The 27,500-nt window shown below is 48.1% G+C and overlaps 1 protein-coding gene across 3 annotated transcripts in view; it reads right to left on the bottom strand.

Annotated features, from left to right (window-relative positions):
- The window catches only part of LOC135920146 (uncharacterized), a 232,764-nt gene that overhangs the window by 23,092 nt on the left and 182,172 nt on the right, over nt 1-27,500 (bottom strand). For 2 of the 3 annotated variants that reach the window (XM_070524184.1, XM_065454276.2), the window contains 8 exons: nt 26,635-26,670; nt 25,922-25,960; nt 20,487-20,904; nt 17,052-17,767; nt 15,824-15,847; nt 10,917-11,069; nt 8,100-8,244; nt 4,768-4,930 (listed from right to left, as the gene is read on the bottom strand). In XM_070524184.1, the coding sequence (XP_070380285.1) occupies nt 4,768-4,930; nt 8,100-8,244; nt 10,917-11,069; nt 15,824-15,847; nt 17,052-17,767; nt 20,487-20,904; nt 25,922-25,960; nt 26,635-26,670 (1,694 nt within the window). The remainder of the gene's footprint in view (nt 1-4,767; nt 4,931-8,099; nt 8,245-10,916; nt 11,070-15,823; nt 15,848-17,051; nt 17,768-20,486; nt 20,905-25,921; nt 25,961-26,634; nt 26,671-27,500) is intronic. The other variant, XM_070524185.1, reaches the window with a different exon arrangement.

A 27,500-nucleotide genomic window follows, 5' to 3' on the forward strand; every position in this document is an offset into this window, starting at 1 on the left:
CAGATTTAGTTTACGAGAAAATTGGATCCGAAGGGTCAGAATGCCTTTTTCGAAATTCAGTCGTGTTTCAAGATTAAAATTATTTTTTTCAGCTGATGAATGGCCACTACCATATTGATGCCTCGCACATCTTAACACCTTTAACTGGTCATGCCACTCGCCATAAACACTCCCTAGCAGTAACCCCGTTAACACCGCACATCAACTGCTTCAAGTACACTTATTTTACCAGAACAATAGTTGATTGGAATAAACTTCCTGATAAAGTCGTTAGACAAAATTCTTTATCCCGTTTTCAGGCGCACCTGCACTCATGACTGAACCGCATATAGTTTATTTCCTCATTTTTTTCATGCATTCTGTCCTTTTGCCATGCTGAATTCAAGCGTCGGCATGATTGTTTGAACTGTATGTCTGTGTGAATGTGCAGGCGCCGACAAAAGTGGCATACTACGCGCAGTCCACGCAGCGGGAGCCGGAGCAACGGATGGATGGATGGATGGAAGGTAGGAGCGTCCCCTTTGAAACGGGGCGATGGCAGTTGCCACCATGCTCAGATTTTTATTTTGCCTTTTATTTTTATCTGTGTTGTGTGTTATTGAATTTCTCGATTTTCTTTAAATACGTCTTCCTACCCTTTTAACCTTATGTCACCTCTCTGCTTTTGAGCCACCAATCCTCCAATCGCCTTTTGCTAATTTCCACCGCACATTTATTTACATGACTATCATTATCTCTGAACCCTAGGGCCTCAGGAAGGGTGACTGTGGCCGCATCGACATCGGGATTGATACCATCACATTTTAGTATGAGGTGTTCCATTGTTTCTACATATTTACCACACACAGTACATGTGTCTTCTTCTTCGTTAAATTTCTTTTTATAGCTCCGTGTTCTAAGACATCCTGATCTAGCTTCAAAGAGTAGGGCACTGCCTCTTGAGTTATCATAAAACGCTTCCTTCCTGATCTGCTGTTTCCACTATCGATATAGTTCTACGCTACGCTTCTTTTCCATTGAATTTATCCAATTTTTACCTTCCGCATTTTTAACCTGTCGTTTAATGCTCTGTCCTTTTTCGTCCTCGTGTCTGGCATACTTACTGCCTAGCTTCCTAGTTCTTTTCCGCCATTGTGAGTCAACGCTCTTTCTGTATAGGTATTTAAACACCTTAGCTGCCCACCTGTCATCATCCAATTTCCTCAGCCGTTTTTCGTATAGGATTTTACTCTGAGCTTCCCTTGCTTCGAATGCTGCCCAGCCCATATCTCCCTGTACTGCTTCGTTTGTGGTTTTCCCGTGGGCACCTAGTGCTAACCTTCCCACAGCTCTCCGATTTACTTCTAGTCTCGACTGAACCTCTGCCCTTAAACACAGGACCGCATTCCCGAAAGTAAGCCCCGGCACCATTACTCCCTTCCAAATGCCTCTCAGTACCTCATACCTGTTGTAACCCCACAATGCCTTATGTTTCATTATCCCGGCATCTCTTCGCCCTTTTGCTATTAGAGACTGTTCGTGCTTCTCCGTGTACATCTGCCCTTTGTTTATCCATACCCCGAGATACTTGTATTCGGCCACTCGGGGTATTTCGTGGCCTTGTATTGTAAGCTCCTGATCAGTTGTATCGTTGAAAAACATCCCACCGGACTTAGCTGCACTAAAACTTAAACCTAAACTGTCTCCTTCGTCCCCACAGTAATTAACCTGAGTTTGCAAATCTTCCTGGCTATCTGCTAACAGTACAATATCGTCCGCATACATTAAACCCGGCAGTCGTTGCTCAACAACCTTTTCGCCTAATCTGTACGACAGTTTATACCCTAGATTGCTTCGTTGTAACCTTCTTTCCATGCTTATCATATATAGCATGAACAGCAGCGGTGATAGAGGACAACCTTGCCTTAATCCTTTGTGAACCTCGACAGTTGTCGTACTCTTGATTCCTTCCCATGTTATTTGAACATTATATTCTCGATATAGTTCCTGTAGAAAATCAATTACCTCATTACCGATACCTTCAGCTTTTAATATGTTCCACAGGAGTTCCCTGTTCACATTGTCGTACGCACCACTTATGTCCAGGAAGGCTAAATACAGAAGTCTATTTTCCGCCTTAGCTATTTCTATGCACTGGGTAAGCACGAACAGGCTATCATCTAAGTGCCTACCACTTCTGAACCCGTTCTGAAGTTCTCGAAGTATTCCATTACTTTCTACCCATGACTGCATTTTTAATTTCACCGCCTGCATCGCCAGCCTATATATAACTGATGGTATCGTAATTGGTCGGAAAGATTTTATGTCCTTATCACCTCTCCCTTTATAAATCAAATTAATTTTACTCTGTTTCCAGCTGTGCGGAATTTGCTTATTCGTTATGACTGCCTCCAATGCTTTTATCAGCGTTTCCTTGCTTCTTGGGCCAAGTTCATTAATTAACTTGATTGGAATTTCGTCTATCCCCGCGGACGTGCATTTTGGAACATTTGCTTCCGCCTTTTTCCAGTTAAGATTGGTCAGTTCTAAGCTGTTTTCTATTATGCTATCCTGTGTTGCTCCCTCATTTGGGGCGATTACCCTATCGTCTTTCCTAATTTCCTAAAAGCTTCTGGGATCATGTCTGCCGATAATAAAGGGCACCCATTGGCTGTCCCGATCCCAGGTGCCGCCTGTAGATGGCGTCGCGATGCAGTGTGCCGTTGCTCCGGCTCCCGCTGCGTGGACTGCGTGGAGCATACCACTTTTGTCGGCGCCTGTACTTGTATGTTCCCACCCTGCTAAAATATTGTAAAAGATCGCAGTATAAGCAAATAAATAAATAAATAAATAAATAAATAAAATCTCCCGCCACCCAACCGGGGGAGTGGTGACGTTGCATACGTCATCGCCACCCTTTGCTGCCGTCGGTGAGTAAAGCCCCGCCCGACAGACGGCGCTACCGAGCCAAGACAGAGCGGTGGGCTCGCCGCTGCAGCTGCTTTTTGGTCAGGTGGCGTAGACCGCTCCGGTATCGCGGGACATCACGTGGAACTTGAATTCTCTGCTATTCGCGGTTTGTGCGAATTTCTCGAGCCAAAAGCAAAACTAGCGCAGCACTACGCGATAACACGAAACTAGTGAAACGCGAAAGGCTAGACCGCACGGAGTTGAGCGGAAGCGAAACCTTTCTACCGCCCGCGTCGTGTCAAGGGTAATTTCAATTAGTTCTTTCTTTTCTAAAAAAATGAGATAGAACTGGACAAGTAGCATTTTATTTCGTCTCATGATACATCATCATAATCATCATCGTCATCATCATCCTAATTATCATCAGCATCCTGGTTACGCCCACTGCAGGGCAAAGGCCTCTCCCATACTTCCCCAACAACCCCGGTCGTGTACTAATTGTGGCCATGTCGTCCCTGCAAACTTATAATACAACACTCATAATATTCATGCTCATAATACAACACAAGGATACTGTTTGCAACGCCTGGTTGAGTACTAGTGACAGAATTTAACCGAGGAGTGCTGTCGTCGTCGGGCAAGTGCTTGAATGTCCCGGGGGAGTCTCTAACGATGTCCTGCATTTAGCTCGATTTCTCGATTATTAAGGCTCTGTTCGCGGTAACGTTGACGCCTTAGAGATTATCGAGCACTAATATATCACTTAAGCATGACTTAATATCTACCTTTAAGTGTCCCTTTTAAGCACGAATATTACTACCTACACAGCGACCAAGCTAGTACAATCCCAAGCAATGTTGCAGGCTTTAATTCTCGCCAAATTTGTCGAAATAGATTACGTTGGCTCATTGTTGGACGATGTTGGCTACGCATATGTGGTAGCGTTGGATTTAACATCGGGCGTACATTGGCATCGCTTTTATCACTGCATAGTGAAAGCACCGATATTCCAAGTATACGTATGCAAGTACAGTCGCGTTGTACGTATGTCGCATATATAGTACGCATATATATAGTGTTGTAGGTTTGTATGGTAGCTTGTAACGTTCGCTATATGTAGTCTCTACCATGCCATTTTCTGTACGTGCGTGGCCACACGAATAATTAATGCAGGGATATTTGTTTCCCCCTAAAGAGAGCTAGTGTAACCTCTTCACTTTGATACAAAACTATCTGCAAAATCAACTTTTCTGTCATCAAGATCTCGAAAATATTACATCTTCCGTTTGTAATCAATCAATCAATCAATCAATCAATCAATCAATCAATCAATCAATCAATCAATCAATCAATCAATCAATCAATCAATCAATGCAACCTGCATTAACATTTCGCGTAATGTGTACTACTATGCTTTAAAATGTTGTTTTGCGAATCATTGCCAGCTGTATTGTAGGGTAGCCAATGCTACGTCAGGGCCCCATCCACCTATCGCTTGTTTCCCCCTTTCTTTCAAGGTAGAAAACAAACTTTACAATTCAATCCCTCCCCCTCCCTCCCCCCCAAAAAAATGTCGGTGCGAAAGGCGTCGAAGTCCGTCGAGGTCGATGCCATTGGCGGCGTTCTTCTGGTACATATGTAGTTTTTTTTTTCAATATCGTTAAAAATGACAATGAAAAAAAAATGGCCCATGTCATATAGGACACTTCTACACTTCATGAACTTGACACACAACGCTGAAAGGTGGACATTATTTCTACTTTCGAAACGGATTAGTTTTGACCAGCTGGGGTTCTTCCAACGTGCACTTAAATCTACTCGCCAGAGCATTTATGCATTTCACCCCCCTCCCCCCCCCCCTCGAAACGTATTACTTGCCTTGAAGTGTTCTTCGATCAGAGCGTCTCCGCGATCGTTCTGGATTATCGTGTTGATTATCGCAAATCCGTTGAACCGGGTCGTGTTGATCGGGCCGAAATAGGGCCGACGCGTAAAGTTGTGAAGGGCGTCTCGTATAAAGCCGGTCTGCCAAAAGCTTGACCTGCGAGACACAAGGGAAGCTACATCAAAATGACGATGCACGCGATTTTGTTTCGTTTCATTTCTTTTTAGTTTCGTTTCATTTCTAGTTTTGAAAGTTTTATCTATAGATTTTCTCACTATATTACCTAGAGGGAAATCTGGCGCTGCCACGCTGTGGTATGCATGGGAACGCTGGTATATTGTGGCTTCGGATTGGCATCGTTCTCGGAGAGCCAGGCAAGCACCGTTCCGTCTGTCGCAATGATTAATTTTCTACTAAAACAGCGCGTAAAAGCCTGTTTTAGCTTTATTACTACACAAAAACATGTTTTGTTTAACCATGAGAACTTGCTGCTGCATGTACAATTATATGAAACGTAATATGTATCCGCGGGTCGCTAAAGCTGGAGGACAGACGACAAGATTCGTGCTCACTTTGGAAATGTTTGTCGTCTGTTCTTGCCTTTCTTCGCTTGGTTATGCATTGTGAGTAAACTTCACTGGAACATGTAATATGCTTGAATGGAAACATTTTATGAAGATTTTACTTTAGGAACGCGTCATTTGTGTAGTCATATCTACGTCTTGGACGAAGCTTCTTACAACACCAGCCAACACAAGCCTCGCAGACACATATACCGTCATTCCCATGACGGCTCGGCGCCCATTAGGAAACTGGGCTTCTTCGATTTTCCACTTCTGGCTACCCGCGGGCTGCCAGAGCCAGCCAGAGCGTCTTCGTTTTTCTCGGGTTGCTCCGCCCACCGCGCTACGCACTTCCGCCGGGCGTTCGTTTTGCTCGCGCTGGACGGTTCTGGCTACCCGCGGGCTGCCAGAACCTGCCAGGACGATTTTGGTCTGGCTGCTCTCTGGAAGTTATCTGGCTAGCAGACGACTAAAAGAGGCGATGGGCGCTCGCCGCCATCTTTACGGGGACTTCACGGATTTCAACGCGGGCGCTTGAGGACTTAAATTTATCTCGCTCAGCCAACTGTATACGGTCATCTCCGGATTTCCTTACTTCTAGCGTTATCTTTTTAGGTGCTAACGCTCCGTTCCGCATCGCGAAGCGGTGTGATACGAGCCTTAGTGAACCGTTTGAAGCTTTTGTGTGTGTGTGTCCCCTGATTGCTTCTTCGCGGCGGTGAACAGCGCACCGCGCTCTCATGCGTGCATGTTATCTGCATCGTGTTCCACGCAAGTTGTAGACGCTCATTCACACATTGCGGTACATCTTGGTTTCGTCTTTCTCTGGTGGCGTTCCTTTTCACATAATTCGCGTATGTATATCTCTCCTTTCTCTGCAGTTAGCGAAGGCTTTGCAGTTAGCCCGTGTTCGCTCCGTCTCTCTGTCGTATGCTTAGGTGGCAGCTCGAAACCGATATGTGTTCGAATTAACTGCAGGCCGTTGATCTAAGAATACACTGATTGCACTCGGTACATTTAGACACACGTACATTGGCTTATTGCTCTCATGATTGCGACCAATGTTGTTTTTAGTGTGAAACGTTTCGCTGGTCACAGGCGACGTGCATTTTCAAGCGCCAGCCGCGTCCAGCTCCTTAAATGAGAAGCACCATCAGCCACAACAAACTTTCTGAAATCGAAGCCTAAGCAGGTCGGCGCGAAATTTTATGCGTATGAGACGTACCCGATAACCTGCTTTCTCATCTCTTGTGATGGTACAGCGCCAACTCATCAATGTCGCCGGTGGGCGACGTGATCGCTGCGAACAGGGATCTTCCAGCTATCGCTTTCGAGTATACAATCACGATTTCGCGTCTTGTCATCCGCCTCGTCGGAGGCCATCTGTTGCGCTGCGCAAGGCGAGGTTGGCCCAGTACGCGTCCTGCGACGAGTCGCGCGAAATCGCGCGAAAGCGATCGTATTCCTGAATGCAACTATACATTTTCAAGGTGGCAACGCATAAATGGGCCGACTACGCCGAGCGCGCGTCGGCCTCGACGGGCGCTGCCATGCTGGTAGCATGTTTACATTTGGCCAGCTGTACCGGCGTTCGATTTTGCAAACTTCGGGCAGGTTCGGGTTGTCTTGGGATCCCAGCCCACGTGACTTCCTGTCAGAACCGGAACTAGCTGGCTGCCGTCTGGCTACCAGCGGGCTGCCAGAACTGCGAAAATCGAAGAGGCCCACTGCCATAGACGCTGGCGCCAGACTTCCCTCTAGATGTTATAATGAGAAACACTATGGCGTTATCTTGGCAGCTCGCATCCTCGTAAAATTGACGCATAGTATTCGATTGTTTTCTCGACAAAAAGTGATGCACACAGTGATTCAAATGCGAATCACATTCTTTTTTTTTTCTTTTTACGCAGCCCAGAGAAAAAGCAGAAGGTCGCGAAGATGTGCGACCAACTTGTTTGTGTACAAAAAAAAAAAAGAGCAAGCTCGACGTCTGTTACGTAGTTCCGGCTCCGGCGCAACAACCGCTTCCGCCGCATATCATGGCCTCCGAGATTTACCGCGATGCGAAACGCGCGGCGCGATAAATCTCAGAGGCCATGCGCACACAGACAGCCTTCGACGTCCGTTATCCAGATGCCGCCACCACAACTGGGGCTCGGATGTGGACACCGCCTACGTATTTTTTTAAAGTTTATTCGGTTCCAACCCAGTTTCTCTGTACCTTTTTTTTGTTGTTGCAACTGTATGAATGGTGCACTGCCCTCAGGGTTTGCATTCCCCAAGGTACGGCAGTGCACTCCAATGCAACCCCGCTACAGTGTACTTACCACCCGGCCACGCTCGATTTGCGCGGGGTGCAAGGGTGAGGTGTAGCGCCGGTGCCACGGCACCTTTTAATCTTGCATTGAGTGGGCGCAGCCCGGCAGTCCACAATTAGAATCAGCTGCACCTTTTCATCGATTTTTCATCGATCATCTTTCCATCGATTCATCGATTTTTCATCGATCATCAACAGGGGGCGATTTTAAAAAAAATCGCCCCCTGTTCGGTCAACACGCTGCTTCCTAAATTCGTAGGAAAGCGTTATGAGGGGGCCGTGGATATGCGGTATATTCGTTCCGAAATTCGAAAAATTCGAAAATCACGGTCCTCGAACATTCGGAACCAACTCGAACACTTCGTTCTTGAAAAAAAAAAAACAGAAGAAAAGAGAAACACAGGACGAAAACTGGAAAAGCCCGCGTCCTCTCGAAACAACTCACACGAGGCGCATGTAGACTGCTCCCCACATGCCGAGGTACCAGTCGGCGTGAGTGAACCGGCGCATGACACGGTTCACCCTCTGGTCCGCCAGGCTCAGATTCTGCCAGTAGTACTGGTCGTCGTAGTACAGTTTGTGAGTATTCCCTGAAAGAGACGGGAGGAGGAAACAGGGAAATAGTCAGAGGACCGGTTCTCACGCAGTCTCTGCATGCGGCTTGGCACTATATACGGACAGCGCACTCAAACAACAACAACAACAACAACAACAACAACAACAACAACAGCAGCAGCAACAACAACAACAACAACAACAACAACAACAACAACAACAACAACAACAACGACGACGACGACGACGACGACGACGACGACGACGACGACGACGACGACGACGACAACAACAACAACAACAACAACATGTGAGTATTCCCTGAAAGACAGGAGGAGGAAGAAAGTAATCATAGGACTGTTCTTATGCAGTCTGCATGTGGCTTAGCACTATATTGGCCTCGAGCTCCACCACTGGAAAAGCTGGCGCCACCGTCGGCGTGACGTGCTAGGAGGGATCACGTGGACATAGCGGCCGCGTCAGCTGCTTCGGGAGCGCCGAAGCGAGCTGAAATCGAGTTTAAATTCCCTCGTACGCTGCGGTCCTCATTTAGTGGCGAAATTTTCTCGCTTCGAGTGTCTCCTTTACAACGCTTGAAAGCACTACAATAGGTAGTGGCTGCCTTTGAAGGCGCGCAACATGGTAGGCTACTGCTCGGTGCCGCAGGGCCGAACGCACGTAACGGAGGCCGGTGTCAGCCTTATTCACGCGTAGCCGCAGGACAAGAAGCTGCGTGAAGCTTGGCTCGCGAAACATAAAACCGGCAAACAGTCATCGGCTACAAATCGAGTATGCAGCAAGCACAGACGCGAGGAAGATTTCTGCTACGGCGCCCGGTCTGCGATGTTCTGAAAACGCGCACTCGCTCGCCCGAGTCCGCTGCCCGAGTAATGTCATGACGGTTTGGTCTATGAACTTGTCGATGCTATAGATACTGGCAAGTTGAGTGGAGTGGAAAGGCAACGGTAAGAAGCACATTAAATAAAAAGAATGGCATATGGTCATGTTTGTGTTATAAATTAATGCACTGGATTACAAAAAAAGGAGCAGCGGGAAATGGCACGCTTAGAACACCGATAAACATACAGTGCGAAGCAACTCGAGAAATAATATTGAAAGGTCAAAGAGTTTAGAAGAAAAAAAAAAAAGGTTGAATCGTCGCGACGGCACATCACAGTCCCCGTAGGTGTCGAAGTCTCTACAGTGAAGTTATTTTTTAACAACTCTAGTAGCACCCACGCAACAATGGTTGCTTGCATACTGTCAAATGCTCATATTCTGCGGCCTAAAGCTCTTGCCACGGTGCGAAAACGCGCGCGCGGAGAAAGCGAAACAGTGCGCGGACAAGCATGCAGACGCGCAGTCGGTCGCTGCGAATGTACGCGATCGCTGCATTGAGGCTTCGTTCTATTACGCTCCATTTAGTTATACAAACACTATAAGAACATGTTTCACATAGCTTGCTCTCAGCGTTTACCTACCTTTCACGCAAGAAGCCGGTTCGTGAGACTCCATCGCGGCGACCGCGCGCAGTGGCGTTCACTGTACGTATTCGGTAAAGAGGTAGCGTCTGTAAACGATTGTGTGCTTTCAGTTTGCCCAAGATTATTATTTAGACAGTAAAAAACTTCTATCGTTTCGAAAGTACTTACAGAAATGTCCGGGAGAGCTCGCGCGTGGTGTTTTCAGTGAGCGCTGCCAGCAAAACCTATGAGGAGCGCGCCACGTGATCCCTCATACTACGCCAGCGAGGCGCTTCCGCTAGATGGCGACTCCGTAACTCCTCGCCGCCAATACGGACAATACACGCAAGTAACAGCAACAGCAACAACAACAACAACAACAACAGCGTTTCATACTGTGCATCCACCTGACTCGGTGTTCGCATTTCGGCAGAGGTTGTGAGCGTTATTGTATTACACAGACGCAAGAATTGCCCTACAATAATGTTTCGATCTTTTGGGGCCGATGAACGGCGCACATTTCGTGAGGTTACACGTTGCACAGCGTGAAAGTAAACAAAATCGCACGCAAAACCTAACCTAAACTAACCCAATCAAAAGAGCTTATTTACCCGCTTCCCTAAACGTTCGCTTCACATACATTGCAACGCGTGAGTGATCTGCATGTCTTTTACTGCTGCGTCAAAGAGTTGGAAACGTCATGCTTCAGTTACGTTGAACTTTTCTTTCTATTTTGAACGATTCGTTTTAAATGATGGCCTAAACAAAAATCAGCTTCACATAGTCGGTAGACCTAAACTTGTTCTTTCGAACGCAACAACACTTGTCAAATTAGGTACAGTGGAAGTCCAGCAAGACAATTTCGCCGCTCCCACGTAATTAAATAAGAGCTCCTGAATTTATAGGCTTCCTTCTTAAGCCCATACAGATTTAAATAGGGCCTCCTGAATTTATAAGCTTCCTTCTTAAGCCCATACAGATGCCTACAGACGCTTTATAGACTACGCACAAAATTCATGGGTCAGTAAATGTTTTGTGAAAGTGGAGCATAAGCGGAGCCAATTTCCCGTGCGATACACTTGGCAACTCACAGGATGAGTACGTCTAACAATCGTAGTTCGATTTTGGCAAGACAGGATGTAGTGTTTCTTTAAAAAAATTAGTATTAGGCTGATATACGTCGCATTCATTGTACTCAAGCGCCTTCGCGGGTTTTTTTGCGACTAAACTCTACGCGTCCTTACGCATCAACGTCTTCTTGTCAAAAATGAGCGGCTCATGGTTGACTTTGATGGCGTAGTAGAATGCCCGGATGTAGACGTAGTCGGTGCACTGATCCGTCTTGCTCCAGATCTCCACCGTGATGTACTCGAAGACGCAGATCAGGGTGAAGTTGCCTGCGCGGAGAGAAGCGGACACAGGTGGGCGACCGACATAGGCCTTTCAATGGGGCATTTCATCGGGCAGTAGCTGGGCTTTTGTTCATTGCCTCCGAGATCGGCATTCAGTTGCGTGGGTGGTCAAACCCTTATACCAGTAGTGGGTCCCGAACCGCCCTCGACTGCCCGAGACAGTGCATGCATGCGCCGTCTCGGGCAGTCACGACCGACATAGGCCTTTCAATAGGGCATTTCATAGGACAGTAGCCGGGCTTTTGTTCATTGCCTCCGAGATCGGCATTCAGTTGCGTGGGCGGTCAAACCTCATACCAGTAGTGGGTCCTGAACCGCCCACGACTGCCCGAGACAGTGCATGCATGCACCGTCTCGGGCAGTCGCGACCGACATAGGCCTTTCAATGGGGCATGTTATGGGACAGTAACCGGGGTTTTGTTCATTGCCTCCGAGATCGGCATTCAGTTGCGTGGGTGGTCAAACCCTTGTACCAGTAGTGGGTCCTGAACCGTCCACGACTGCCCGAGGCGGTGGATGCATGCGCCGTCTCGGGCAGTCTCGACCGACATAGACCTTTCAATGGGGCATCTTATGGGACAGTAGCCGGGCTTTTGTTCATTGCCTCCGAGATCGGCATTCAGTTGGGTGGGTGGTCAAACCCTTATACAGTGGGTCCTGAATCGCCCACGACTTCCCGAGACAGTGCATGCATGCGCGCCAAAGCCCATTGGCTGAAAGCGGCGCCTGAGGCAGTGTCGGGCAGTCCGGGGTGACAAGTCGAAGACATCCAGTGCACAATCTCCGTCCTCCCTCCTCAAGGGTTTCAATTAGTTTTATGATGTGGATCGACCTCGGAGGCAGTTAGACTAAATGCGTGGTTGGGCCATCTTGAATCGCACGGTGTTATGCCCTTGCGGGTATCGTAACGCGACAGAGGCACCAAGAAAGATTAATAGTGGTAAATGAATGCTTCTATTTTTGTATATTGTTGGTCTTCTGTTAGTTTTCTTTGTATTATGACGCCCTTGCTTGGTCTCCGGAGTGCAGTATGTTCTAAACAAATAAATATAAACCCGTGTTTAAAATGACGCGTTCTGCGCTTGCTGAGCTGTTGCTGAGGACCTGCTGAGCTGTTGTGGTAATCATGGATAGTGCTGCGCGTTAACGACTGTATTAGGAACATATAAAGATGACGCATCACAAGTAGAATGAGTTAATCACAAAAATAAGCTCACACAATTGTCAGTGAATAAAAAAATGGCTGTGGCTTAGGTAAGGTTAAGCCCAGGATGCGAAGCATACTAGCCTTTATTTTAGTTGTTGAACCACTGTTTAGCTTGGTGAACTGCTGTTGCTTGGCTATATTTGGTTCGGCTAGACGAAGAAACAACTCATGCGTTACTCTGCTTCGCCTTGGACGCCCCGCATTGGACGCGGTGAGCGTCGAGCAACGCAGCGTTCGGCGCGGCAACGAAATGTGCGCCTGAGCAAGCGACGCACGCCTGAGCCTTAGAAACAGCTCGTTTCTAAGGCAACACCGCATTCACTAGAGGCGCTTTTGTACCGCTTTGAAGCATCGTACTCGTGGCTCAGTGGTAGCGTCTCCGTCTCACACTCCGGAGACCCTGGTTCGATTCCCCCCCAGCCCATCTTGCAAGAGTTGAGCCAAAGCCACCTCTCCTCTGTCGTGACGTCACGGTGTCACGTGGTATTCAAGGCGACACCGCCGCGCCTGAGGAGCTGGGTTGAGCTCTCGTAATATGCTTCGCATAATAACTGAAAGATATGAGGCCCGTATGCATTGCAGTCGTTCGGATGTAACATGCTGACCTGCAAATTTCCAGGTCTAACGCCCCCGGCAGACTCCTTTCTTTACTGCGATAACAATTATATGAACGCTCCAAGCGAATTTCCGCCGTCGGCGTCGCCGTGGTGTTCCATATAACGTAAAAGTGCGTCACCATCGCGACCGGGCGCCGATTGCTGTAGGTGAGAGGGGAAAGCTTGCGAGGCTGAGCGGAGAACGGTGGCTTGATGGAACGTCTCCTCGCGCGCGCAAGGGAGGGAGGCGTGGTGTGTTCGCGCCGTCTTCGCACGCGTGCAAGGGCGGAGCGGGAAATGTGCGCAAGCTGAGGGGAGGGGGGGGGGCAGGTTAGCGCGCGCCTCCTCTCATACTCCCGCTGCAGCGACCGCGCGCACCTAAAACCCCTTCAACTTCGTAAAGTAGCGACACTCCTCATCTGCCTTCACTCCTCCTCGTTTCTCCTCTCTTTCACGCTCCCTCCTGGACCGTGGCGCCGCCTACACTGCTCGAGCGTAGCAACGGCGCCGACATGTGCTCCTCGCCACTCCGTAGACGCTCCTCGAGCAAAAATGGCGCTGATGCACGGCGCGAGGGCCCACGTGATGCTATTAGGCCAATAGCGACGCGGCGTCGGCCTCGGCCAGAGCGCGCGAGGAGGAAGCGGCATTCTTCAAAGCGTGGCAGTACTTTACGAAGCTTAAGGGGCTTTACGCGCACCTTGTCTTGGAGGAAACTTACGATGGGTTCGAAGGCTATATAGGTGGAGGCCCGATATAGGTGATGGCTTCGCACGCGCTGTATTCTCGCGCGCCTACTTCGTATTGAGGCGAGCGGCAGCGCGGAGGGGAATTCACTCGCCGCTGCCGCTGCTCTTTGATCACGCCAGCGTTCTGAGGACGAGTGTTCACGGTCAGCAAGTGAGACGTGTTCGTGTTTGCCACGTGCGCGCGTGACAATTAACGTGCTCAATAATTTAGCTGGGAAGCAAATGCTTACGGCAGTTTATTAGGCTGAACAGAACTACTGTATTTTGTATGGCCGTCAAATAACCTGCTATCGCAATCAATGCTTCGGATTTCGTGCGAGATCGCGACTTCTTTGTCCGTACTCACGACGTACTCCAAGAAAAATGTGGGTTTTTTTCCCGCGATACGCCTGAAGGTGACCGGAGGAACTTTTGTTTGAGATCATTTGGTAATACCCGTATTAACGCTGTGGCAGTAGGGTTGCAGACTGTCGAGTGGACCGAGATGAGACTCGGGGTGGGGGGGGGGGAGTAGAGGGGAGGTGAGGGAGTGATACGGCTGGCGATAAGACAGACCCAGTCAGTGCCAGGATCCGCCAGTCCGAACGCGCAACACAGTTGAACAACGTTTTTTAGTCCTACCGTTTCGTGATTTTCAACAAGAAAGCTGTAGTATCGTCGCCTGAGTAGCACGGCTACCAATACAGATAGAGGTACCACGAACGGTTGGGGCCTACAACAGAACAAGAACGACGCCAGAACCGCTATCGCCTTGATGCTTACGACAATGCAACAGAACACAAAAAAGAAAGATTGTGTAAACGAGCCGTCAGGAATATATAAAGGAGATCTGGTCTACTTTTGTTATACAGTTAAATTAAATAAAAAGAAAGCAACAATAGGGATACCTGGCCGCCCGGCCGACTGGGTCAAGTAGGGACACAGACCATTTAATGAAAAGTCGGGATCGTCGCAACAAATTGAGGACGTTTGGCAACCCTATACGGCAGCAGTTTGAAAGGACACCTTACCACAACGGCAGATGAATTAGAGAAAATCAAGGTCCGTCTTCTCGAATTTTGTGGTCGCTACACCTCAGAGACGGCGAAAATTTGGAGGACGCTTAAGCTTCGCCTTTAAGAGTGGAACACGATAGCATCCAAAGATCCCTGACTGCTTCTCACGCTTCCCGGCAACTACAGCGTCTGTAATCGTAATGTTTACGGGAAATGCTCGGGCGAACGCTATGCACGAAGGCGGGCTTTCTCATAGAGATGCAGCCTCTTGCAAGGGCCGCGATGTGGCGGAGGCACCGGCATGAGCAAATGGCGGACGCCGTCTCCGGTCTATGCATTGTAGAAACGCTGGAAAAGGGGTTTGAGTTTCCGCAGGACAAAATTGTTTTCTCGTATGTTCAAACTACAATCTGAGAGCTATCATGTCTGTAAGTTGTGTGTAAGTCGGAGTTTACGATTTCTCCACGCATTTTAGCTTGAGAAATTCAATTATTTCAGCCGATTCCTTACGCCACATGAAAGGCCTGGGTATGCGTGGTTCGAGAATGCTTTTCCCGCAACGACGTCCGACGCCATACGCGGAACGCAGACGCCGAATTTTCAGTCAGGAGCTCCTTAACGCTTTCGCGTTAAAACGAAAGTCTGACATCGCCAATTTCCCCGTTTCCTTCCCCTCTCTGTGCGGATAAAGTCCGCGGATGTTGCCAAGGTGAAGACTGCATGTGCTACACTCATTGCCGGAAATTAAGCCTGTCTACTGTTACGGCCCAGAAGGCAGCCACAATAGCAAGTATAAATAGTTTGAACGTGATGTCACGGACGCTCCTTTACCCCATGATGGTTCTCCAATATGGCGTCTAAGATGGCGTTGCTTGTAGTTATATACAATGAATATGTAACTGAAACCCAACTTAACTTTCTTTGGTCTTTTTCAAAGTAGCATGCTACGAGCTGTGAGCTTGTTTTAGCGGAGTCTGCGCCTAGCTTGCATTACAAAAAAAGGAAAAAAAAGACGACTTGTCCACAATCGCTAATCTAGGCCTGCCAACAACAGGCTAAACGCCTTAAACGAAAGAGAAAATCTGCATTATTTCAGCACGTTCATGGATTGTCTCTCATTAAGTTAGTTATCTATAGGCACTTAGTCGTGAAACAACGAATTCAAGCTGAAAAGTCCTTAGCAAGTGCTTACGAGGTGGTTTTCCTGGGCTAGGCGCTGAAAGAAAAAGGAAACGCAAACAAAGGAATTAGCGTATAATTCATCTGCACGAAGCCGGTGTGCCACTGAGACCGGCGCGAGTGCTAGCGAATGCGCCTTTCTAGCGTTACTTGAACGAGCGTTATACTCTTCCAAACACAGAGTTGCTCACGTGGGCAAAAAGAAAAAAAGGAAACATTCAGAGCTGTTCGTACTAAGCCGCTCTCGTGAAAGTTCGAGACAGCGTGGGTGGAGCTGCCGGGACTGACCCGAGCACTGGCGAGTGCCACTCTTGGGCACTCATCGGTGCTCCCGCGTGCTCAAAAAAATGGAGGACGCTTAAGCTTCGCCTTCAAGAGTGGAACGCGAAAGCGTTCCCGTCGACCCGCCAAGGGGTGTAAGACAATGGCTACGGCACAGGGACTACGCGCCCCGCATCGGACGCGGTGAGCGTCGAGCAACGCAGCGTTTGGCGCGGCAACGAAATGTGCGCCTGAGCAGGCGACGCACGCCTGAGCCTTAGAAACAGCTCGTTTCCAAGGCAACACCGCATTCACTAGAGACGCTTTTGTATCGCTTTGAAGCATTGAACTCGTGGCTGAGTGGTAGTGTCTCCGTCTCACACTCCGGAGAACCTGGTTCGATTCCCACCCAGTCCATCTTGCAAGTTGTTTTTTATTCATGAAATGCCTGCTGGGATTTATCGCTCATGGCCAACGCCACTGACGCCGACACCCACACCTACGCCGACGACACCGGCTTTTCTGCGACACGAGCTCCTTAACGCTATCGCGTTAAAACGGGTTGCGCGAGCGAGCGAGCTTGGGCACTCGAGCTGTCGCTTAGCTCGGAGGAGATCGCATCGGCTCAAGACGTGTGAGCCGGCCGGGTGCTCGCGCTACCGCGATGCTGCCGAGATCGGTCTCGCCCAAGTTTCAGTTCTGTGCGGCAAATTAGTAGGCGTTTATACGAACGTATGCGGTACTTTAGGCGCAATTTCCTTCGTGGTTGAAATGCAGCCGCCGAACGAGAAACGTTTAAACGTTCAGTCAGAATACGCCCTTGTAGATTATACAACATCCGGCGGGGGCAATCGACCAGACAATACGGTTGCCTAATACTCACTTGTTACAATGGGGTCCGACCTCATGCCGATTGAACTCCGTAGGTCATTGAACAGCTTGGCTAGCGTTAACTGGGACGCAGGGTATATTGCACTTACTGACGTCGTACGCTAGTGTTGTCGGCGGCCCAGTCGTAGTGGATGGAGAGGTTGGCGGTGGCTTCGAAGTCACCGGTGTTCGAGTTGTAGGCGGTGACGGCGTCGTAGTCGGCGGCCTTGTGGTAGCAGGCCTTTGTGTCGGTGGCATTGGAGGTGGATGCCTTGGGGTTGGCGGCCTCGCGGTAGTAGGCCTTGGCGTCGGTGGCCTCTGAGGCGTAGGCCTTGGCGTCGGTGGCCTTCGAGGCGTAGGCTTTGGCGTTGGTGGCCTCGCGGGAGTAGGCCTTGGCGTTGGTGGCCTCGCGGGAGTAGGCCTTGGCGTCGGCGGCTTCGCGGGAGTAGGCCTTGGGGTTGGTGGCCTCGCGGGAGTAGGCCTTGGGGTTGGTGGCCTTCGAGGAGTAGGCCTTGGCGTCGGCGGCCTCGCGGGAGTAGGCCTTGGCGTCGGCGGCCTCGCAGGAGTAGGCCTTGGCGTCGGCGGCCTCGCAGGAGTAGGCCTTGGCGTCGGCGGCCTCGCGGGAGTAGGCCTTGGCGTCGGCGGCCTCGCAGGAGTAGGCCTTGGCGTCGGCGGCCTCGCAGGAGTAGGCCTTGGCGTCGGCGGTCTTCGAGGCGTAGGCCTTGGCGTCGGCGGTCTTCGAGGCGTAGGCCTTGGCGTCGGTGGCCTGCGAGGCGTAGGCCTTGGCGTCGGTGGCCTGCGAGGCGTAGGCCTTGTCGTCGGTGGCCTTGGAAATTAGAACATACAAGCGAAAAATGAAGAAAAGGATAACGCTCAGCATTTCTTGAGTTGGTGGCCCCACGCTAAACCAATTCAAGACAGTTCTGAAAAATACAAACAAAAACGAGTATGCTGAAGAAGCGTCGGCTGGAAACCGTAATGCTTTTGGTCTTTTGATCTCCCAATGGCTTGGTCAGCGGTTAATAGACATAACGAGGTGAAGATATGCACTATTTTACCGGACGTTCAATACAATTAAATTATTAAGAGAATGAACACGTTTCCGCAGAAACAAAAGACAAAAGCGGTGGTATTGGGAAAATGAAATGCGATACCATGGACGTTGTACTGCCTAACGCTCACTACAGTGCCAGTGGAAGAACACGCCACCGTAAAGTGCATGACCTATCGATCGACCAACCGAGCAGCTTATGAGTGTCTCAAAGGCTGTGTTGTAAAATATTTAGCTATCCTAGGAATCTAGGTGCCTTGTGGCCATGCTACTGAGATTTAACCGAATATTCCAGTGGGTCTCTATGTATATTCCTGAGTTCGATAACCAATTTTGTTCCTGATACGATATTTTTCTATTGTTTATTCGGTTACGGTGGGGCGCGCGTACGCCGCCGAAAGATGGCGCGACGAGCAGACGTCCCAAATTCCTGACCTTGATTGCATACGGTGATTTCCAGTTTTTCAAGAAAAGTACTAGCCCATATTAGAAAGGTAATGGAAGGGAGCCTTCAAGTATAGTGCGCCATTGATTAGGAGGTCTTCTGGCTGTTTTACAGACACCCATGATCTGACGTGACGTGCAGAACCTTTATTTAGTTTTGTGTTTATTGTTTGAGTATGCAGAGCACAAGTGCGCTCAGGCACTATAGCCGGCGTGGGGATCGAATTAACCGAAGTAGCATTATTTACCGTTCGCACTAAACGAGTTTTTCTTCTATAGCTATGAGATTTCTCACCAGGACTTTCCTATGCGTTCTAATTAAGCAAATAGTCGAATTGACTGGTCGAATTAACGAGAGCCGACTTATAATGCAGAAATTTAAGTATTCGTTTCATCTATAAATTGTACATGTATGAACATACTTTTTCCTAACTTAAGAAGGGTTGTAAAGCATTCTCATTTTGTATAAACGAGTATAGGTGTGAAGTCGCCTTCTGGAGCTAAAAGAGGATCGTGAGAACGTTTTTTCTACACATAGCGACACAACAATATAATCTTATAAAATCAAATTCTTGTTAAGGTAGGAAGAACAAATTACGGCTCTCGGTTATTACAGTGGCAAGTTCCCAATTTACTAAATATACATACTTCGCTAATCGGCGTCTTAAAACAAGCTTCTTGGTTACTTATAATTCAGAGGCAATCAAAATTTTATTTTCTGCGTTGTTTGCAATCTTGTGCTATTGCGTGGCTCAATATTTTGCATATATACGATGCAGTGCACTAGTGCAGTGTACCAGAGTGCGGAAATGCATAATTTTATTGGGATAGCAACTATATTCGCACTCCAAGCGCATTTCCGCCGTCGCCGTCGCCGTGATGTCCCGCATAAAGTCCAATGGCGATAACACCGTCTCCGCTGTACGTGCGAGCGAAAGCGTGCGAGGGCCGCCGACGATCGCGGTTCAATCTCGCCCGCGTGAAAGCGAAGAGAGCGGGGAGGAAGCGCGCCGTGTTCCGTCGCGCGCCAGGCACCCAACGTTACGAAGCACCGGAGGGAGTGCGGAAATGCATAATTTTATTGCGATAGCAATTATATTGGCACTACAGGCGCATTTCCGCCGTCGCCGCGATGTTCCGCATAAAGTCCAACGGCGATAACACCGTCTCCGCCGTACGTGCGAGCGAAAGCGTGCGAGGGCCGCCGACGATCGCGGTTCAATCTCGCCCGCGTGAAAGCGAAGAAAGCGGGAAGGAAGCGCGCCGTGTTCCGTCGCGCGCGAGGCACCCAACCTTACGACGCAGCGGGGGGAGGTGGGGCGAGTGGGCGGCGTTCTACTCCTGCTGCAAGTGCGCGTGTGGCGGCTGCGCGTGGTCGCGCGTCCGCATATTGATAGCGATCTGCGTCGGGGGCACAGTCTAGCTAGGTGCGTTGGCTGCTCGTAGCCTTGCGCGTGCCGTGTGCCTTGGGCGCTCAGTTTAAGCTGAAGCGATAGACAGCACGAAGGTCCCTTCGCTCGATGCTCCTGCCGCGTTTCCTCACGCCGGCGTTTTGACAGCGAGTGTCCGCGGTCATCGAGTGTGATGCGCTCATAAGGTGCGCGCCGACACCGTAATTGGTAATTTAGTTAGCGAGCGAATGTTTACAAGTTGATAGGGTCGATCAAGCTACTATCCTTACTTCGCATAGCTGTCCTGTAATTTGCTATGGCAATCGATGATTCGCCTTTTGGGCGAAACTGCGACTTTCTTTTTTCACCGTAAAATGTGTCGCTTCGTCGTGGTCACTTATTAATTGTATGCGAAGTACTTCATTTGCCGTTCGCATTGTGCCATATATTCTCCGTTTATATATATTTTTAAATTTCTGTCTTTGTGTTACCACGACGCTGTAAGCCATGTCAGACCTTCTTTTTTTGCTTTCAGCTCCAGCGCCGTGGGAATCATGAAATGTCATGCAAGAATAAATGAAATAAATAAATAAAGAAACCCACGCGAAATCGCGAGGAAGGTTGGCGAAGTATAAAAAATGAAAAGCAACAATATTTACCTGGGTGGTGTCCTCGCCGGTGTTGGACGTAACACAGAGCCCGGTCCAACAGGAGTGGCGCCGGGAATACCAGGACGGACGGGTACGGGAGCACCGGGACGTCCGGATACAGGACCACCAGGATGAAGAGGACCACCAGGTCGTACCGATGGAGGACCACCAGGACGTCCCGACGGAGGACCGCCAGGGCTTCCCGACGGAAGACCTCCAGGATGTCCCGACGGAGGGCCGCCAGGATGTCCCGACGAAGGACCTCCAGGATATCCCGATGGATGACGGCCAGGATGTCCCGATGGAGGACCGCCTGGATGTCCCGACGAAGGACGGCCATGATGTCCCGGTGGAGGACCGCCGGAATGTCCCGTTACTGTACCACCAGGATATCCCGATACACTACCACCGGGATTAGGGATGTGCGCTGCGGGTCGGAGCCCCGCAAAGTAGGTCTCGAGAAGTTATGAGTGCGACGTCGGCGCAATTATATCGTCATCGTTCACACGACGATTACCATTCGCCTCTATAATCAGAGTCAGACATGACTATTAAACGTTTAGCAGTGTTACAAGTATTTAGTGTCAAGAAGGAAGCTGCCCAATTGAACATTGTATCGAGACCTCCCTTACAAAAAAGCTTGTGATAGACAACAATTCAAAGCAACACACAGTCGGCGAACAACAATGTAGTACGTGCCAATAAGAATGATAAAAAACAAAAACACACGATTGATTTCAAAGAATAACAAGGTTTTAGCGTATCTCATAACTGCAAGAATGTTGGGCGTAACGTTGAGAAACAGGAAGAGAGTGATGTGGATCAATGAGCAAAGGGCGAGAGGCGATATTCTAGTTGACATTAAGAGAAAAAATTGGAGCTGGGAAGGCTATGTAATGCATGAATGAGACAACCTGTGAATCATTAGAGTAACAGAATGGGTGCCAGGGGAAGGGAAGTGCAGTCGAAGACGGCAGAAAATTAGATCACGTGATGAAATTAGGAAATTCGCAACAACACTTTGCAATGCGGCGAACGCGGTTCAGGTCACGGATCCAGGACATTGAAGAGGTGCGACGTAACGCTAACACATTTCTCTCGCATTTACCCTGAACTCGGCACTGCATTTTCCTTTTTTGGCAATGCGGGCTATCATGAGAGTGGCTTGTTGGGCTAGTTGGTACATTGTTATGCTAGGAGAATGCCAGCAAATTTGAGAGTAGGAAAAATCAAGAGGCAGACAAAGGTAAAGAGACAGGAAGGTGGCCACCTTCCTGTCTTTTTGCCTTTGTCTGCCTCTTGATTTTTCCTACTCTCAAGTTTGCTGGCATTCTCCTAGCATAATGCGGGCTATATTAGAGGTTGCTTGTGCAGAAACCTTAAAGGTTCCTGGCTTAATTATATAATTTTCGCAAATAATTACAGAAAGTTCGTTTCATTCCTCTTTACATACGTTCTACATACAAGGTTCGTGGCAGGTTTTCCCGTTGTGCCCGTCGAGTTGTGTGTGGCAGCCTGCTTGTATTTGGTGATAGTAAGAGCAGGCACAGGTCATGCGTAGGCGGCGATGTTCAAAGTGTGCAGGCTAACTGTAGCCTGTGCAGTAGCCGGCACACTGTAGCCTGCAGTAGCCTGTAGCCTGTGCATTGTGCAGTAATCGCAAGGGCTACGCCGCGCGCCATTGCTGCGCGTTTTAGGGAACGCCGAAGAACTCAGCCCACGGGCTTTCCTGAAAAAAAAAGGGCTATGGCTGTCGACTAGATCGAATTTAGTGGAAAGAAAGAGGGGGGAGGAGAGGGAACATTGTGTGCGATGCGTGTGTGCGAATTCAGTTAAACGTGTGCGGATAAATTAGAGCTTTTGCAAGAAAAAAATCCCGTAAGAAGTGTTTTGGATGTTTATAAAGCCGTTATCCACTGCCTCCCATTGTGCCGAGAGTATAAGTACCACGTCACATCGGGTTTAGGCAAGGTGAAAATGGAGGTCGTGTTAAGAGGAAGCTTTAGCTCGGCCCCAACTCCGACGCGGCCTATTCGAATACATGTAAAACGCAAAAAACGCTTTTCTCAGATAACCCCTGGAATGATTTTAATGAAAATTGTTGCATTTAAGAGAGAAAGCTAAGTGCTAGTGACTGTTGGAAGCGGAATTTGTATTTAGGGCTCGAATCTTGTTAAAATGATTTTCAAAGATTCAACCATTTGAAAAAAATATAAGCACGAAGTTTACAAATTCATAGCTCTGCATCAAGAACAGATATCGCGGTTCTGTAAGCGGCATCCATTAGATCATTAAAAGCGGACAAATTCAATATGTCATTTTACATCATACGTGAATTCGTTATGTTGGTTACAAGGGTTCTGAAAAAGCTGTATTTCCCTATTACCAAATGTTTTGAGACTCATGTGTAGCACATAAATTTTGTCCGCTTTATTTATACTACCAGATGCAACTCACAGAATTGTATCATCATTTCTCGTTGCTGAGTTATAGAGTTGTAAACTTCATAGTTTCGTTTTCAGAAAATGTACAATTTTCGTCAATTTTAATAAACAATTGACGACATAAATGAAAAAATTCGAAAGCAACGGTCACTAGACTTTAAGTTTTCATTTCAACGCACCAAACCTCGTCAAACTTGACGCAGTGGTTGCCGAGAAAAACGAATTCTCCTTTTACATGTATTTAGATAGGAGCAGCCGAGCTAGCGCTTCCTCATAACTCCTGCGCAATTGCTCCATAATGTTTGTAAAGCAAACTCATTTTCGGTTCTTTAGAAAAAATAATATTTCAACAAAAGACGATACGAACAGAGTCACAATTGCGGCACAACTCCACCAGGACAACTAATACAAAGTACGAAGCATTGTGTACAGGGCATCTTTTTTTTTTTACGAAGAATTCTCGGAGTCCCCACTCACTAATATATGACCAAATAGATCAATGGAAACGCATAGTTAGGGAAACTAATTTCAAGATATTATTAAATGTCCAATATGCATACAATGTATAACAATGGTGTGACAGAAACACATCACATAATTTTGTAGGGATGATGCGAGATGTGTACGTGCTAGCACTGTCGTGCACACCTTCCACGAAGCTAACTGAAGAACTCACGTCGGAACTGCGTCGGAAGAACTGCGGAAGAACTGCGTCGGACTCACGTAGTGGTCGAACTGCCATCCCACTTCACAGACGCTAACCCATTGCACAAGGACTGGACCGCGTTCTTGTTACACCAACATGCTCCCTTTCTTTAGAAGCGATTCAAGTTTTAAACTTCTAAACAAAAGTGTGGTCGGCACACGTAAGTGTTTACCTAAAATTTAAAATCACAACTCAACAACAGCTATATAAACAGAAAAATGCGTTTGATCACACTACAAAACGTTCCTCTCCGCGCGCGTTGACGCTCGCGTCTTCACGTCGCTCAATTCGCAGATTCATGAGTGACATATCAATTTTGTCCGCTTTATAGATGTACTATTAGATGCCATTCACAGAATTGTATTATCATTTTTTGTTGTAGAGTTACAGAGTTGTAAGCTTGATAGTTTCGTGTTCTGAAAGTGTTTGATTTTTGCCATTTTTTCAATAAGAAATTGACGACCTAACTCAAAAAAAAAATGGCTGTGGCTTAGGTAAGGTTAAGCCCAGGATGCGAAGCATACTAGCCTTTATTTTAGTTGTTGAACCACTGTTTAGCCTGGTGAACTGCTGTTGCTTGGCTATATTTGGTTCGGCTAGACGAAGAAACAACTCATGCATTACTGCTTCGCCTTCAAGAGTGGAACGCGACAGCGTTCCCGTCGACCCGCCAAGGGGTTTAAGACAATGGGCTACAGGGCAGCGACTACGCGCCCCGCATTGGACGCGGTGAGCGTCGAGCAAAGCAGCGTTCGGCGCGGCAACGAAATGTGCGCCTGAGCAAGAGACGCACGCCTTAGAAACAGCTCGTTTCTAAGGCAACACCGCATTCACTAGAGGCGCTTTTGTACCGCTTTGAAGCATCGTACTCGTGGCTCAGTGGTAGTGTCTCCGTCTCACACTCCGGAGACCCTGGTTCGATTCCCACCCAGCCCGTCTTGCAAGAGTTGAGCCAAAGCCACTTCTCCTCTGTCGTGACGTCACGGTGTCACGTGGTTTCAAGGCGACACCGCCGCGCCTGAGGAGCTGGGTTGAGCTCTCGTAATATGCTTCGCATAAAATTCGAAACCAACAGTCACTAGATTTGAAGTTTTTCTTTTAAATGCAACAGACCTCGTCAAATTTGGTGCAGTGGCTGCCGTGCAAAACGGATTCTCCTTTTACATGTATTTAGATAGGAGCACCCGAGCTAAAGCTTCCTTTTAAGTGTGATGAGTGGCGACGCTTTTAAGTTTCTGTAATAATTGTGAGTTTTGTAGATGATTGCTGAACGATCGTTTTACCCATATTTTCGTGCAGTATACTAGGGTCACTTCGCCTGCATCTCGTAGAAACAAGTGGCCGGTTATGCTTATGGCTAACTGGCTGGTATGGCTATGGCTGGTAAAGTTGAAAGTCTGTCGGTCAGTTCCGGTCTTTTCTGTACGTTAATCGCGGATTGTAAGCGTCCCAAGTGTGCGCCTAATAACGGCGTATAACTACGTGCAATGAGTCAGCTACGTGAATGAACGAACACGCACGATTGCTAGCGCGTTTTATACGCAACATGTGCCACTAACCTTCACATCTGAAACTCTGTGAACGAGTCTAATTGTCAAAGTGCACTCACCAAAGGCGACACTTAAGATAGCCCATCTGAGCGAGAGAGCTATAAAACGCAAGCTAGGCGCACATCTCGGATGCACCTATGACACATGAGAGGCTTCAGACAACTGGCCTCAGTAACCGGTGCGAAAAACTTATTACCTGCAATCGCAAGTAAACTGAAGCACCATATCAGTGTCTCGAATCGTGAACCAAGCTTCACAGGAAGCGAAAAATGTCTGCCGGCCCGGGAAATGACGTTGGTGTAAACGTTGAACCGAACGGAGCTGTAAGCCGCCGGCAGATGGCGTGTGTGGGGGCCAGAAAACAGAGAATCCTGAACGCGGGAGGTTTGACAGTAGGAACAAGGCACGCGCCAAGGCAACTATAATCCGTGCTGTGCTGCTTTCTAAGCGAGTCCGCTTTCATCTTAACTTGGCTTTACTTGGCTTTACTTTATGCATCGTTTAACGGCAATTTATCAATTGTAACACGAACGTCCACCGCTGAGACTGCCCAGCTCCGCACAAGAGCCTCTGGCTTAAACGTAATGAATTGGTTTGGCGCAAAGATTAGAACAGAAATTGACGTCTTTGCGTCAGTTGCTTACTTCGGTGAACAACGTCCCATGACATTATACTGTTCTTACATTCAGGAAATTACTAAAAAAATTGCAGTTCTTTTCTGACCCCGATAGTGCAACCACTCACCTGTAGTTGCAATGGTCGTCTTGGCAGCGGATGATGGTGCTTGGTTGCGTGAAATTGAAAAAGAAAGAAAATACGAAGCTTATCAACAAACCCTTTCGGCCCGATTTCATTGCTTGAAGAATTGACTCGTGTTTCACGCTCAATCTGACTCTAACGAGGGACCACTGAATAAGTTTAGACTAATAAAATGTACTTTCGGGTCTCTATTTTCGTTGATTTTCCGGCAGAAGGTTGATTACTACAGGATAAAATGAAAAAATGAAAACTTTTTTTTCTCCTTTCTTTTTTTTGTTTTAGGTTCGCGCAGAAGCACGAACCCTGGTACGCATGCAAGTCTGACGTCCCGGAATCATGTTTAGCATTCGGGAAGTTGCCGCGAAGTAAATGTTTTCGAAATTTGTTAAAGACAATCTTTGGCTGATCTAGAATCTGTAGGATACAACTTACTCCGTCTCTAGCCCGATCTGACGTCATCGAAATCTGTGACGTCAAGGCGAGTGGTTGCGGGAAAGACGGCGTCGCTATAAGCGTCCTTTTTGTTTTTGTTGCATGCTAAGCAAAATGCTTACCATGCATTTTCTCACGCTAATTAGGTGGCCCTTCCTTTATTGTAGAAGCGTAATAAACTCACACAAACTCAACCTAATTTTCTCTTTAGGAGTTACTTTGAACCTAGTCCTAGCTACAGAGAGAAATAAAAGCTCGGGACTCACTGATTTGAACTTTCTTGTACGTCGCGCTCGCCGTATCTGCAGAAAAGGAAACAGTCAAAGCACGTTATAGCAAAACGGGATATAACGAAATACCGGATATAACGAAGTAATATAGATATAACGAATTATTTCTGACTCCCTCTCCAGCCTTGTCATAACGAGTTTTTACTGTAGAAGTATATAGTAACAAAAGCAAAAGTTAGCCGCCGGGAATGCACGCGAAGTGATAGAATTGAACTGCGGTAAGGTTTGCGTCACGTGACGCCTAAGCGTTCTTCGCGCTGCGATGGCTTTTCCATCATATCGCGAATATTGGCGTTTGCGGACTGCCGGGTTGCTGGAGCCGTGGACGGCCGTACACTGTAAACCAATTTACAACCCTTCAGGACCCTTAAATTAAAAGGCCCTAAAAGATTTTTTGAGCGTAGTAAGAAAACGTCGCCGACTTGCCGTAGAGACTGCTGTGAACCCGTGAGCCAAACATTACTGCGCCGTATGCAGCAGGGAATTTACAATTTCTTGACAAGGGCAGCGAAAAATCGCTTGCTCTCGCTTCCGCAATGCGACACCATGAAGTGTCATCGAAAGCAGCTGGGCCATCAAGAGAGAGCGTTCTCAGTAATACAAAATCCATAACCTTGAGTTAAATATATGAAAAATATATGTGTCTGCGATCTCAAGACGACGCGATAAACCGATGATTAGATATATTCTAATGCGCAATTTGACCGCAGCTGATTAGGTGTTTTTAATTAGCGATATACTGAGGCAAATAATTTGAATCTGAGCGGCAGGGTTCACTCGGTGGCGGCGCTGAGGCAGCTCGTTCAAACAGCAGCCGAAGGCGAAGCATTTCTAGCGGTTGC

Source organism: Dermacentor albipictus, chromosome 8 (genome assembly GCF_038994185.2).
Source record: "Dermacentor albipictus isolate Rhodes 1998 colony chromosome 8, USDA_Dalb.pri_finalv2, whole genome shotgun sequence".
NCBI classification, from domain to species: Eukaryota; Metazoa; Arthropoda; class Arachnida; order Ixodida; family Ixodidae; genus Dermacentor; species Dermacentor albipictus.